The sequence below is a fragment of the Rana temporaria genome, chromosome 13 (assembly GCF_905171775.1).
Source record: "Rana temporaria chromosome 13, aRanTem1.1, whole genome shotgun sequence".
Taxonomy (NCBI): domain Eukaryota; kingdom Metazoa; phylum Chordata; class Amphibia; order Anura; family Ranidae; genus Rana; species Rana temporaria.
Window position 1 is genome coordinate 114,434,946 of NC_053501.1, and position 13,995 is coordinate 114,448,940.

A 13,995-nucleotide genomic window follows, 5' to 3' on the forward strand; every position below is an offset into this window, starting at 1 on the left:
TGGATCCTTCACAGTAGCATAGGTGACAGTCATCCCATCCTGGGAAAGAATTGCGACATATGACAGGTTAGTGAATAAAGACATTAGGTGGCTTTATATCATCTCAGGTGTTCTGCAATAATACTCTGGGAACTTTGCACCACTATGTATAAAGCTATAAGGATGTTCTTAAGGTCACTGAAAGGGGGGAACAGACATCCCTCATGTATTGGGCCCAGGCCCTATAGGATCAGCAGGGGGGTCAGTAGCTTGGAAGTAGGAGGAGTCCTGTACCGTGAAGAGTTCAGGCATCTCCCCCACAGCTGTCACAGAATCGTGAGGGAATGGGGCTTGTCCACCCAACTCACTGGCTGTTACTGGAACATGAAAAACGGCCAGTGAATTAGGTGGACATGCTGCGTTTCTTTGCAACCCTCCAGTGACAGCCTTGGTGGGTCAAGTCTTGGTCAACTCTTGACTTGGGAGCACTGTCAATCTGACTTCCACTGGCCCCGCTCCTGCCTCTTGCCTGGGACTAGCAGAGTTGAGCCGCCCAGATGTGAGGGGGACCCATCAAGCAGGGTTGCTGTTCGAAATCATGGGGCCCCATACGGCCTAGATGAAAGTAACAGTGAACCAAGTCTAACAGACGGCCTCACCCACATGAAAAAAAACAGAATACCTGTGAGAATGAGCCCTTAAAGCGGTAGTAAAGCCCGATTTGTGATTTTTATCCACAGGTAAGCCTATAATAAGTCTTACCGGTAGGTAAAATTAATATCTTCTAAGCGTGCATCGTTTAGGAGATATTCACCCTGCAGCCAGTGACATCACTGGCGCATGCGCTCTGAAGGTCCAACATACCTTGCTGGAAGTTCAGAGCTTCGTGCCCGAACCGAGGGAGTGACGTCATTGCGCCTCTGGCCAATCACACAGCCAGAGCGTGCAAACCCAGAAGGAAGACGGGGGGAAGATGTCAGCCCTCTCAGTATTCCATAATGTGCTAGTATGCGACACTAGACTAGCACTTTATACAATTGCCTTACAGGTGTTTTTTTTTACCATCCGGGGTTTACAACTGCTTTACTTATGTTTTTTTTATTACTTTTTTACCATTTCGTTTTTTTCATTTTTTAGACCCGTGGGGGTGGCTGAAATATCAGTGGTCTAAACAGACACCCAATGTCTCACTTATGAGAAAGAGATTGAGGACACGGATTCTTCAATCCTTTCTGTGCAGCCTCAGCTTCAGAAAGAAAGAACAGGAGGCGCTCTGTACAGATGCTCCCTGTTCATTTACAAACTGAAGCATAGTAAACACAGGGGGGGTTGGTTCCAGTAATTGTGCTCCTCCTGCTGCTCTGGGCCCCCCCTGTTGAACTTATGGTGTCTGGGCCCTGTACAGGAGGGCAGGTTCTACCCCCATATCAGCAGCCCTGCTGCCAAGACAGGACCCTAGGCTTGGGCTTAGGTTATGTAGTGGGATCAAATCCCGGGCTACGCATTCCATACCCAAACGAATGTGTGTTGCGCTGATGTTATTCCTCATTATTGGGAAAGCAGTGATGTCATACTGCATAATAAAGCGGTGATGACATCCCTATAATTGGGCACCAGTGGTGTCATCCCTTATATTAGCGATATCATTTCTCATATTGTTCAGCAGTGAAGTCATATTGGGGGATCAGCAATGTCATCCCTCATATGTACCTCCTGGCCGCCCCATGGTGGGCTGACCTGGGCTTAACATGTATTGGGGCCACCTTCTCTAAGCAGATGTTTGCAATGGAATTTAATGCCTCTTCATGCTATGGTGTTGTGGCAATGCGTGTTATATACCTTGGGTTGACGCATTCTGAATAACACCCCAAATGCACCTTGCAATAGATGTGTGTTGCATCCCCAAAGAATGGTGCATGCAATATTTTTTTGGCAGTGCAATGCATGTTCATTGCATGGTGTGTTTGGGACTGTGGGGTGTCATTCAGAATTAATCAGTGGCGGCCGCCCCCCCCCCCCCCCATCCATGTGTGCAGCCCCATAATCTATATACAGGGTGCCGGACGCATGGATTGGTGGGGGTGTGTTGGGGTGTGGGGTGTTATACAGAATTAATGACACAGCATCTCACAAACATATGTAACCTGGGGGGGGGGGACTGTCAGCTAGGTTGGGACACCCAATGCTAATCTACCCATCCACCTATCTATCTATCTATCTATCTATCTATCTATCTATCTATCTATCTATCTATCTATCTATCTATCCATCTACCTACCTATCCATCCATCCATCCACCCATCTATCTATCTATCTATCTATCTATCTATCTATCTATCTATCTATCTATCTATCAATCTACCCACCTATCTTTCTATCTGAGAGTGAAGAGTGCAAGTAAGGGCCCAAAGATGCACTGTCGGCGCCAAGTGAATGTACAAAGCAATTAGAGGTGACTTGATATAGGAGATGAATATACCAATAACAGAATGAAAGAAACACCAAAATGGGTGAAAATGGTGTTTGGTATAATAAAGCGGCTAATTTTTAAACTCTATCTATCTATCTATCTATCTATCTATCTATCTATCTATCTATCTATCTATCTATCTATCTATCTATCTATCTATCTATCTACCCACCCATCCATCCATCCACCCACCCATCTATCTATCTATCTATCTATCTATCTATCTATCGATCAATTCATCCATCCATCCATCCATCCATCAATCTATTTATCTATTACCTATTATGTATTTATAGCTGCAACAAACAGCTAAATAAAAAGACGCAATACATAGGATTTGTTTTACCTGTCAAAGGATTTGTATTTCTGTCTATCCAGTCGTGACTCGTGAGATTTACACAGCTCCACCATACAGCACAGCTCATTTTTCTCTGCTGCAGTTCAGTTATCCCTAATAAGATATAGTCCCTCCCTTGGCCTGTGACTGGATAATGAAGGGATCAGCAGCAGACCTCTTAGCTCATCTCTCTGTCACTCCGCTCTCCCTATCAGTTTGTCCCTTGTTGTGAAGTGGAAGACTTTCACCCCAAAATGGCGAAAAAACTTTAAGATGTTTTCATCAAAAAGTAAGTAATTATTGGTTAGTTTAAAAAAAAAATTGGCACTGTGATACTATCAATTTTTAGATATAGTGTGAAAAGTATTTTCATACTTACATTTCTGATTTTATTTCCTACAGAGGATGAAATGCAAAGAGAAAATAAAATAATAATAATAATAATAATTATCACATTGCAAGCAGACCAACATAAAGGCCAACATGTCTACCAATATCCCAATATCTAACCTAAGGTACAAAAGGTTTAATCATTGAAAAATATTTAAAGAGTCTTAATCAATTGACACAAATGTTTGTTTATGATTCACGTTGAGTTCAGTCATTTCTGGCTTATTTGATGTGATAGTCTAAACAAAACTCATATTACATTTTAGGGTGGACAATGCTGGCCTTGTACCCGGTAGAGCTGGGCAGAACATATAAATAAAATAAAAAAAATGTGCACCAATATTGTGACAGATGCAAAATCTCTGTTCAAAACTTTATGTAATTATTCCTGTGTTTCTTTGTCATTTATAGCTTTTAATTCATACAGCACTCTTGAGCTCCTGAAGAAGCTCTTTATGGAGCGAAACATGTAGAGCGGTAGTGTCTGTATTGGTTTATGAATTGAACATGTGATATAACAAGGATTTTGTTATGAATTTTTTATTTTAAAATAAAATGTATTGAATTTTATCAATTGTAATCATTTTTTAATTTTTTTTATTGGCGCCTTAAAAGTCCCGTGGTTTGTTCCTCTTCTCTTTTTACATGTTAGATTGGTATGTGGTGTCATTTCTGATCTCGCTGCCCTTACCTTTAAACTCCCACAACATAAGTGCCACTCATGGCCATCGTACGTGCTGTATAGTTGGAAAGCAAGCAAAGAACGATTTCGGACTGTACAGGCCACGCAAGAAGTGAACTACCGTATATACTTGAGTATAAGCAGAGTTTTTCAGCAAATTTTTTTGTGCTGAAAAGGCCCCCCTCGGCTTATACTTAAGTCACCTTTTTGCGCCTGATCTCCCGGACTTTGGGGACCCAATCTTGGCACACATGTAGCCCCACTCTTCCTATAAGTGTACAAAGTTTGTTGTCTGGGAGACCTAAAGCTGTGTACCCCTTCAATAGATTCCCATGTTAAACGGTCAATTCTCTGGTGATTTTGTGGACCCAGGACTGGCTGGTCCTAGGTCCTCTGGACCTGGAACTTGGCACACATGTAGCCCCATTTCTCCTCTACAAGTGTGCAAAGTTTGTTGTCTGGGGGACCTACGGCTGGGGAACAACGATTTTTCAAAGCTGAGCACCCCTTTTATATACTCCCATGTTAAACGTCAGTCTAGTCATGGACACAGTGAGGCATGGACACAGTGAGGCATGGGCACAGTGAGGCATGGATACAGTGAGGCATGGGCACAGTGAGGCATGGGCACAGTGAGGCATGGACACAGTGAGGCATGGGCACAGTGAGGCATGGACACAGTCAGGCATGGGCGCAGTGAGGCATGGACACAGTGAGGCATGGACACAGTCAGGCATGGGCGCAGTGAGGCATGGACACAGTCAGGCATGGGCACAGTGAGGCATGGGCACATGATGCATGGACACAGTGAGGCATGGGCACAGTGAGGCATGAACACAGTGAGGCATGGGCACAGTGAGGCATGGACTCAGTGAGTCATAGGCACAGTGAGGCACAGTGAGTCATGGGCACAGTGAGGCACAGTGAGGCATGCAGATGGACACCTTAGTTTTATACTCAAGTCAATAAGTTTTCCCAGTTTTTTGTGGTAAAATTAGGTGCCTCGGCTTATATTCGAGTATAAACGGTAACATAAAATAACGTAGGTATCAGCCTACAAGCTTTTTACAAAAAGAGGTAAGAAGATTGGAGAAACAAATGAAAATTTGCCTACAATGTTATCTGCTGGCTAAAAATAAGAATACAAGATATTTATATATAATAATAATTTGTTACCTGATCATTACTAAAAAAGGACAATATATACAAAACCCACTTCATACTTTTTTTTAGTTTTCAAAACTTAGAATAAACAACATGATCAGTAAAGTGTGACATTTGAGTTTTGAATTTTATCTTAGTTTTTATTTTTTCAAAGAAAAACACTTTATTTCCTTCCTGAGAAACTCTCCTTGAGGTGTGATCTCAGTGACCACTTCTGTTTTCTCCACCGCTCTCTATATCTAGTGTATATAAACTCGTTAGTTTAATCTTTTTTTATTTTTTTTTATTAATATCAATTTTTTGGGGGAATATTAATTTATTGAAAAATTATGAATTTCCTTTAAATTCAACAAATACATTTTCCATGTTCTCTTAGATGTTCCATTTAGGTCCTCAGATTCCTAGAAGTTCTTCTTCTTCTTTTTCTTCTTCTTCTTCTTCTTCTTCTTCTTCTTCTTCTTCTTCTTCTTCTTCCTCCTCTTCTTCTCTACCACTTGTTGTGGAAGTAGGTGAAACATACGGCAGCAGATAATACAAATCCAGAGATCACCAGTCGTATTATATTCTGCGTCGTGTAATCTGAGGAGAGAACCAGAGATTTTTAGAACATATTGTGTGATTTTGAACTGTTACAAATGTATATAATGTGTATATGAAGGGTCTGGATCAGCTTCCATCTTGTTGGATGGAGGCAATGATGTTGTTTTATGTTCTAGCAGTTCTCCTGTAGGAGGAGAGGTGACACCGAAAGTAAGAAAACTCAACTGGGAAATAAGTGCATCACCTGCTGAAGAGGAGCGTAAGTTACAAGATGGTGTATGGATAAGGGAAGGGAATAAAGACTCAGGGAAAGAGAATAAGGGAAGGGAGAAAAGACGTGGACCGTTTTCATCGGACATGTCTGCTGGGAGCTTTTGGTCTGATGTGTGTACACACCATCAGACCAAAATCCCCGCGGACAGAGAACGCGGTGACGTAGAAGACACCGACGTTCTCTAACACGGAAGTTCAATGCTTCCACGCATGCGTCGAATCAATTTGACGCATGCGCGGGATTTCAGGCCGCTGGTTATACGTCATAACCAGCGGACATGTCCGATTAGGTGTACTAACCATCGGACATGTCCGACGGACAGGTTTCCAGAAGACAAGTTTCTAAGCATGCTAAGACACTTTAGTTCGCTGGAAACCTGTCCGCTAGGCCAGGAAACCTGTCCGCTAGGCCGTACACACGGTCGGACATGTCCGGGGAAACTGGTCCGCGGACCAGTTTCAGCGGACATGTTCGGTCGTGTGTACGGGGCCTAAGGGAAAGAGTATAAGGGAATGCAAGAAAGAATATATGAAAATATATGAAAGGAATAAGGCAAGTAAAAAAAAGGAAAAGAGAATAAGGGAATAGAAATATTGCTGTTGATAGTTATCTTTTACATTGTTACACTGTCATATCTGCTTTTTATTATCTCAATGAATAATTACAGATATTCTCCTGAAAGCGGTTAAATGCTACGAAACTTGTTGAGAACAATGATATCCGTGGGAATCCATCATATCTTGATCCTCACCCCTAGAGGACATGAATGCTGGTGATATAGTGTACATGGATTGTTTTTGCATATCCCTTTGATGTCTATTATTAAGTACTTGGATATCCTATGTTTGTAAGCTTTTTTGTATTAATAATTATTTTTTTTATAAAACTTTGATTGTATGCTTTTTAAGTTGTACCAAGATAGTCCTTCGCCAAAATTCTCCTTTGGTGTGATCGAGTGGGGCTCGATCCCCCAGTCTCTTTTTTCCCCTTTCTATTGGATGATGGTACACTGACTTCACCTCCTTTTCTTGCAACTCGTACCAATAGAGGCTTTAGCTTTTTCTACCCCTAGGCAGTGTCAGGAACTTACCCCAATATTTATATCCACATAGGAAACCCTTCGACCTTTATCCAATCACCGTGGAATGAGTTAAGGCAAATGAGGATTGTCCAACAACAGGATTGGAGGAGAAAAACGTTTGTGGAAACAACTAGTTCTAATTACTTTACCCAATCACCACCATGACATGGGGTATGGGAGAGGTGTTAATTAAATGTGTTACAGAAGGTGTTATTTTTTGTCAAATCATTGGTGTAGCGTTGTTAAAACTGTATTATTTATGGGTAATATATAGTGCCTGAAGGCCCTACCACTGTTTGAAGATGATTGTTCCAGTATGAGGGTGTTGGGGTCTTCAACAGAACAAGTCCAACTAAAAGTGACACTAACTATACCATACCCTGGATAAATGAGAATCTTCAACAAAACCTTCTTTAAATGTCTGTAAGTGCCTTTGCACTGGTTATGCTGGATTGGATGTGTCTTATATACAGTAGATAGTGTACATTTATATTACCAATGTATAATTATACTGTGCTGCCACAGCAGTATTTTGTATTGAGTTTTGGTATGTTCCTGTATACCCGACTTCTATATAGTGTAAAGCCTTGTACACACGATAGGACTTTTGTCCGAAGGGCGTTGCCCTTGAACTTGTATTGCATACAAACAGCAAAGAATTGTTGGCTAACAAACACCAAACTACATGTTTTTTCAGCTCTTTAGCGCCACCCTTTGGGCAACTTCTGCTAATGTGTTTTGGTTAGCTTTGCTTTCCGAGCATGCAAGTTTGTACTTTGGATTTATACACAAGATCGGATTATCTGATTCTGATGCCAGAATCAATAAAGAGTATTAACCACTTAAGGACCGCCTCCTGCACATATACGTCGGCAGAATGGCACGGCTGGGCACAAGCACGTACAGGTACGTCCTCTTTAAGTGCCCAGCCATGGGTCGCGGGCACGCGCCCGCGGCGCGCTCCCAAGACCCGGTCTGAAAGTCCGTGACCGCAGGACCCGCGGACCCGATCGCCCGCTGGAGTCCTGCGATCGGTCCCCGGAGCTGAAGAACGGGGAGAGCTGTGTGTAAACACAGCTTCCCCATTCTTCACTGTGGCGCAGTCATCGATCGTGTGTTCCCTTTTATAGGGAACCACAATCAATGACGTCACACCTACAGCCACACCCCCCTACAGTTAGAAACACAGATGAGGTCATACATAACCCCTTCAGCGCCCCCTGTGGTTAACTCCCAAACTGCAATTTGTCATTTTCACAGTAAACAGTGCATTTTAAATGCATCTTTTGCTGTGAAAATGACAATGGTCCCAAAAATGTGTCAAAATTGTTCGAAGTGTCCGCCATAATGTCGCAGTCACGAAAAAAATCGCTGATTACCGCCATTAGTAGTAAAACAATTTTTTTTTCTAAAAATGCAATAAAACTATCCCCTATTTTGTAAACGCTATACATTTTGCGCAAACCAACCGATAAACACTTATTGCGATTTTTTTACCAAAAATAGGTAGAAGAATGCAAAATGTTTTTGTTTATAGCGCAAAAAATAAAAACCGCAGAGGTGATCAAATACCACCAAAAGAAAGCTCTATTTGTGGGAAAAAAAGGACGCCAATTTTGTTTGGGAGCCACGTCGCACGACCGCGCAATTGTCAGTTAAAGCGACGCAGTGCCGAATCACAAAAACTGGCCGGGTCTTTAGCTGCCTAAAGGTCCGGGTCTTAAGTGGTTAAGAAGGATATTTTTCATCATATGATAACGACAGCTATAATAATAATAGCTGGCAATTAGAGAGAAAATAAAAGCCCAAATATAGCAGAGTGGATATGTGAAATGAACGAAATACAATATATGGAAAGACAGATAAGAGAAGAAGGATACATAAATAGTCAAATGCCAGTAATATGGCAAAAATGGGATGAATTTCGGTTCTCGAAAGGAATGAAAGAATATTTATAAATGGAAAATAAGAGGAAAATTAAGTGATTTTGGTGTGTTGCCTGTGGATCTTCCAAAGTCAGCAAGTTGCTAAACTATCCATACAGACTGGGTCTCAGGAGGAATGTCTTTTGTATAAAGTGATATTAGAGACAGAACATGTACAGAGGCTTATCCAATTCTCACCGTGTATCTGTGTTATCTGGATATAGATCTCATCACTCATCTTCCTCACAATGTCAGACGCCGTCCTCACTTCACAGGTATAATTCCCAGAATCCTCCACTCTGTATGTATCGGATATACCGAATTCCCGCACAGTCCGTCCATCTCTGTAGAAGGCAAAGTGCAGCTCTGTGCCGCCTCTGAGCGGATCCAGTTTGGTGTCACATCTCACCGTCGTGGAATCTCTTCCCGATTTATTGTACAGAATTATAATTTTTGGAGGAGAGAAGAGTTCTGGAAGAGGAAATAAAAAATAACAATTGATGGGAATGCATTAATTATTCTTTAACGGTTTAAGGACCGCCCACTTTATATCTACGTATGGCAGAATGGCACGGACAGGCATTATCACGTACCTGTACGTGGCCCTTTAAATGTCTGCCGTGTGGTCGCGAGCGCGCCGGCGGCAGCATGCTCGTGACCCTGCCACCTTCCCCGTGAGTCAGACTCGATCGCCGTGGGGATCCCCGCCATCATCTCACGGAGGTATAGAGCGGGGAGATGCTTGTGTAAACAACCATCTAGCCGCTCTGACTAGTGACAATGACACTGATGTCAGCTCCGTGTACTCGGAGCGGAGATCAGTGTCATGTGACACAGAGCCCATCCCCCCTACAGTAAGAATCACTATGCAGGGAACACTTAACCCCTGCAGCGCCACCTAGTGGTTAACCCCTTCCCCGACAGTGTAATTTTCACAGTAACCAGTGCATTTTTATAGCACTGATCGCTGTGAAAATTACAATGGTCCCAAAAATGTGTCAAAAGTGTCCGATGTGTCCGCCGTAATGTCGCAGTCACGAAAAAAATCGCTGACTGGGCAGGAAGTGGTTAAAGGAAACTATTTAAAAAATAAAAAACAAATCTTTACAACCCCTTTAAGTGGTTAAAAAAAATCACATTTTATTTTTAGTTAAAAAACTAGACAGTTAGTTATTTCATCGATGACTACAAGCCTTCAGCTGCAAAAAGTGTTCAATCATTCACAGAACTCTGTGAATGAATGACGTGGCCATGTGGAGCCCCGCACGACCCGCTCTTTCCAAATATTGACAGTGGGTGCAGGGAGAAGTTCCCCAGACTGCTGTCACAATAAAGGGGGGAGTGGCTGCAAGAGCGGAAACATGTTCCCAAAGGTGAATTTATCCGTTAAAGAGCAATTTTTGGTGGGATTTCACCTTCCCTTGGATCTGCTAAGGTTACTAAAGATACAGTTTTAAATAGGACTTTAATTTACCTTTTACAGAGATAAAGGAGACATCTGAGTGCGTTTGTCCTTCAGAACGATCATAACGTTGTATTTGTTGAGTACATTTGTAGCGTGCAGACTGACTCCTCCTTATATTAGGAATATGGAATGTGGAGTCAGATTCTGATGATTTTATCTCCTGATCATCCTTGTAGAATTTTGTGTTTATTGCATTAAAATCTTTTGCATGATGACATCTCAGAGTCAGGGGGTCTCCTTCATAGATGGCAGATGGGGGTCTCTGCAGGATGACATAATCTGAAATGTAATAAAATGATACTTTATTTTGTTCTTTTCACACCCAACACTCTGTAATGATGGAGATGAGATGAGATCACTCACTATTTATAACATTTAGGAAGACGGGATCACTGATATCACCACCGATGGTCTGACACTGGTAATCTCCTCTGTCCCGAATCACTGAAGATCCAATGATATGAAGACTCTGGTGATCTCCTGGTATTGGTCTCTTATCTTTATACCAGTGATAGGTCCGGGGCTCCTCAGTAGACGGCACATCACATGTTAGAGTCACATCATCAAAGAATAATATATTCCCCCAGTTGGGTGTGAAGGTCACCACAGGTTTGATGGCCCCTCCTATAGAAGAAAAGAGATCACACAGAACACATAGAGAGCACAGTGTGCAGCAAAACACATTTAGTGAACACATTTAATGTGAAAAAAATAATTGTTGAAAAGGGAATATTTGTAGTCCTGGGCACTGAAATTTTCCCAACATGTTGGCAGATCTGTCTTTTTACACAGCACGTCTTCTGGTTACTGCAAGTGATGACCGAATCAGTCCAATTACCTGAAGCAATCAAGCTCCATTAAAAAAAAAATCATAATAAGAATATTTTTTTGTATCCATTGGCGAGGGATTAGACCAGGGGTGGCCAACCAGTGGCCCGTGGAGCCCTCTGATGTGGACCGCGACCTCCTGCTCTGGAATGGCGGGTTAGCAAGCCCAGATCGCAGGTTGCTGACCCGCCATACCGCAGCATCAGTGTTGTGAATGAAGCTGGTGGTAGAGGAAGAAAGCGGCTGCGGAGCAGAGCCTCATGAGCCGATGCGTCCTCTACAGTGCCGGCTTTTGCCACAGGCGGAGTCTATGGCAAAGATCAGCTAAGACGCAGGGTAGACACAGGTGCACTACGCTGCACCCGCGGTGTGGGTAAACCGCAGCACATCAGTGTGAGAGCAGTCTTATGCCTTATTCTAACTTGCTTCTGAGCATGCACAGTTTTTTCACGTCATTAAAGCCTACACACGACCGTTTTTTACAACGTGAAACACGACGCGAAAAAATAGAGCATGTTCTAAATTTTTAATGCCCATTTTTCACGTCATGAAAAATGCTCTGGAGCCCACACACGATCGTTCTTAATGACATTAAAAAAAATGTCGCGTGTACGCGGCATTAGGCCCTTTTCACACGATTAACCCAACCAAATGGGACCCTCAATTCACCGCTATAGAGCGACAGATGTCCGTTCACGCCCGCCTACATCCAATCCGAAAAAAAAGAAGGGAATTCGTCCCCTTTCATCTGGGCGGATCGGAGGGCCTATAGAGTAGCCGTGGAAAGGGAGTCACCGCTCCAGGTGGATCTTTAGCAGACAATTGAAGGAACCTCCCAGGAGTCCAAGGTGCTGGCAATGCACTAGGCAAACATGGAAAACATGGAAATCGATGGACAGCCGCACTCCGGATAAACTTGAGAAAGTTGTCTTTATTGATAAAAGTAAGACATGTACATCCAAAGATACAGTCACATAAGGGGACAGCCGACGCGTTTCGCCATGACTAAGCACTAACTGTGTGCGAAACGCGTAGACTGTCCCCTTATGTGACTGTATCTTTGGATGTACATGTCTTACTTTTGTCAATAAAGACAACTTTCTCAAGTTTATCCGGAGTGCGGCTATAGAGTAGCCGTGACCTGTCATCCGCCCGCTCCACTCATTGTGGCCCGCGACTGGTTACCAAGTTGCTTATGTGGCCCTCACTCTTCAAAAGGTTGGGTACCCCTGGATTAGACCCTCTGTAAAATGTTTCTAACTATCTGAGTTTGCAATCAAGACCTTTAAAAACGTGGGATTCAGAACATGCAGGAAATGCTGGGAGTTGCAGGATGCCCAAGCTTTAGTCCACAGAGCTTACAACCGAATACAAAAAAAACAAAGATTATTGAAGGACACACCTATAGACACTAGGCTCTAGAGCTTGCAATCAAGACCTTTAAATCTTGGGGTCCAGGCAATGGAGGGAATGCTGGGAGTTATAGTTCTATGACAGGATGCCCAAGCTTTAGCCCCTAGAGCTTGCAATCTAGACCTTTAAAATTTGGAAACCAGAACAAGCAGATAATGCTGGGAGTTGTAGTTTCATGGCGGGATGCCCGAGCTTTAGTCCACAGAGCTTACAATCGAATACAGAAAAACAAAGATTATTGAAGGACACACCTATAGACTCTAGGTCCTAGAGCTTGCAATCAAGACCTTTACAATTTAGAGACCAGAACCTGCAGAGAATGCTGGGAGTTATAGTTCTATGGCAGAATGCCCAAGCGTTAGCCCCCCAGAGCTTGCAATCTAGACCTTTAAAATTTGGAAACCAGAACATACAGAGAATGCTGGGAGTTGTAGTTTCATGGCAGGATGCCCGAGCTCTAGTCCACAGAGCTTACAATTGAATACAGAAAAACACAGATAATTGAAGGACACACCTACAGACAGTAGGCTCTAGGGTGACTCACCCTCTTTCTCCAGGCAACCAATGTCACAGAAAAGGTGAACAGAGAAGCCAAACACCCAGTGGCGGTTTGTCCATAGAGGGCGCAGGAGCGCCGCCCCCTCTGGCTCCGCACCGCCACTGAGTAATAATATAGATTCATTGGATTGCATGAATCGATGTTATTGTCGCCGCTGCCGCTGGTCTATTCAGATGGCCGGACATAGAGTGCTGGCCACCTGAATAACGGCAGCTGGTTGGCTGTACGGAAGTGCTTATCAGAGCCAGCGGCTCTGATAGGCTTTCCGAGTACAGCCCTTAGGCTGTAGTCGGCTTCCGAATGCTTATCCTCGGGACGTACCGGTGGTGCGTTCCTTGGATAAGACTGACAGGCGTCTCAGCCAATCAGGTGGGCACTGATTGCTATCTTTTTTTATTTTTTAATGCTTTTTTTTTCAGACTTTTTTTTTTTTCTCAAGACAGTTTTTTTAGTTTGCCCTTTCCTGGTGGTCCAGGGTGGGCTTCCCTGGTGGTCCAGTGTGGCGATCCGAGGGGGAGCTGCGTTGATAAACAATCAGCGCGAACCCCCCCTGTCAGGAGAGCCGCCGATCGGCTCTCCTCTACTCGCGTCTGTCAGACGCGAGTGAGGAAGAGCCATCAACGGCTCTTCCTGTTTACATCGTGATCAGCCGTGGTTGGACACGGCTGATCACGTGGTAAAGAGTCTCCGTGAGAGACTCTTTACCGAGATCGGTGTTGCGGGGTGTCAGACTGACACCCTGCAACAACGATCGCCGCAATCCGCGATGCGCTCCCGCGACCTGGTCCGAAGGTCCGTGACTGCGGGACCCGCGGACCCGAACGCCGCTGGAGTCCCGCGATTGGTCCCCGGAGCTGAAGAACGGGGAGAGCTGTGTGTAAACACAGC

The 13,995-nt window shown here is 43.6% G+C and overlaps 1 protein-coding gene across 1 annotated transcript; it reads right to left on the minus strand.

Annotated features, from left to right (window-relative positions):
• Positions 1–5,147: 5,147 nt before the first annotated feature.
• On the minus strand, positions 5,148–11,192 carry LOC120920446 (Fc receptor-like B). Its single transcript, XM_040332551.1, has 4 exons — positions 10,671–11,192; positions 10,317–10,586; positions 9,041–9,313; positions 5,148–5,601 (listed from the first exon to the last, which is right to left on the minus strand). The coding sequence occupies exons 1-4, from the start codon at positions 11,002–11,004 to the stop codon at positions 5,510–5,512; spliced, it is 969 nt and encodes a 322-aa protein (XP_040188485.1). The 5' UTR covers positions 11,005–11,192; the 3' UTR covers positions 5,148–5,509.
• Between the last annotated feature and the right edge of the window lie 2,803 nt (positions 11,193–13,995).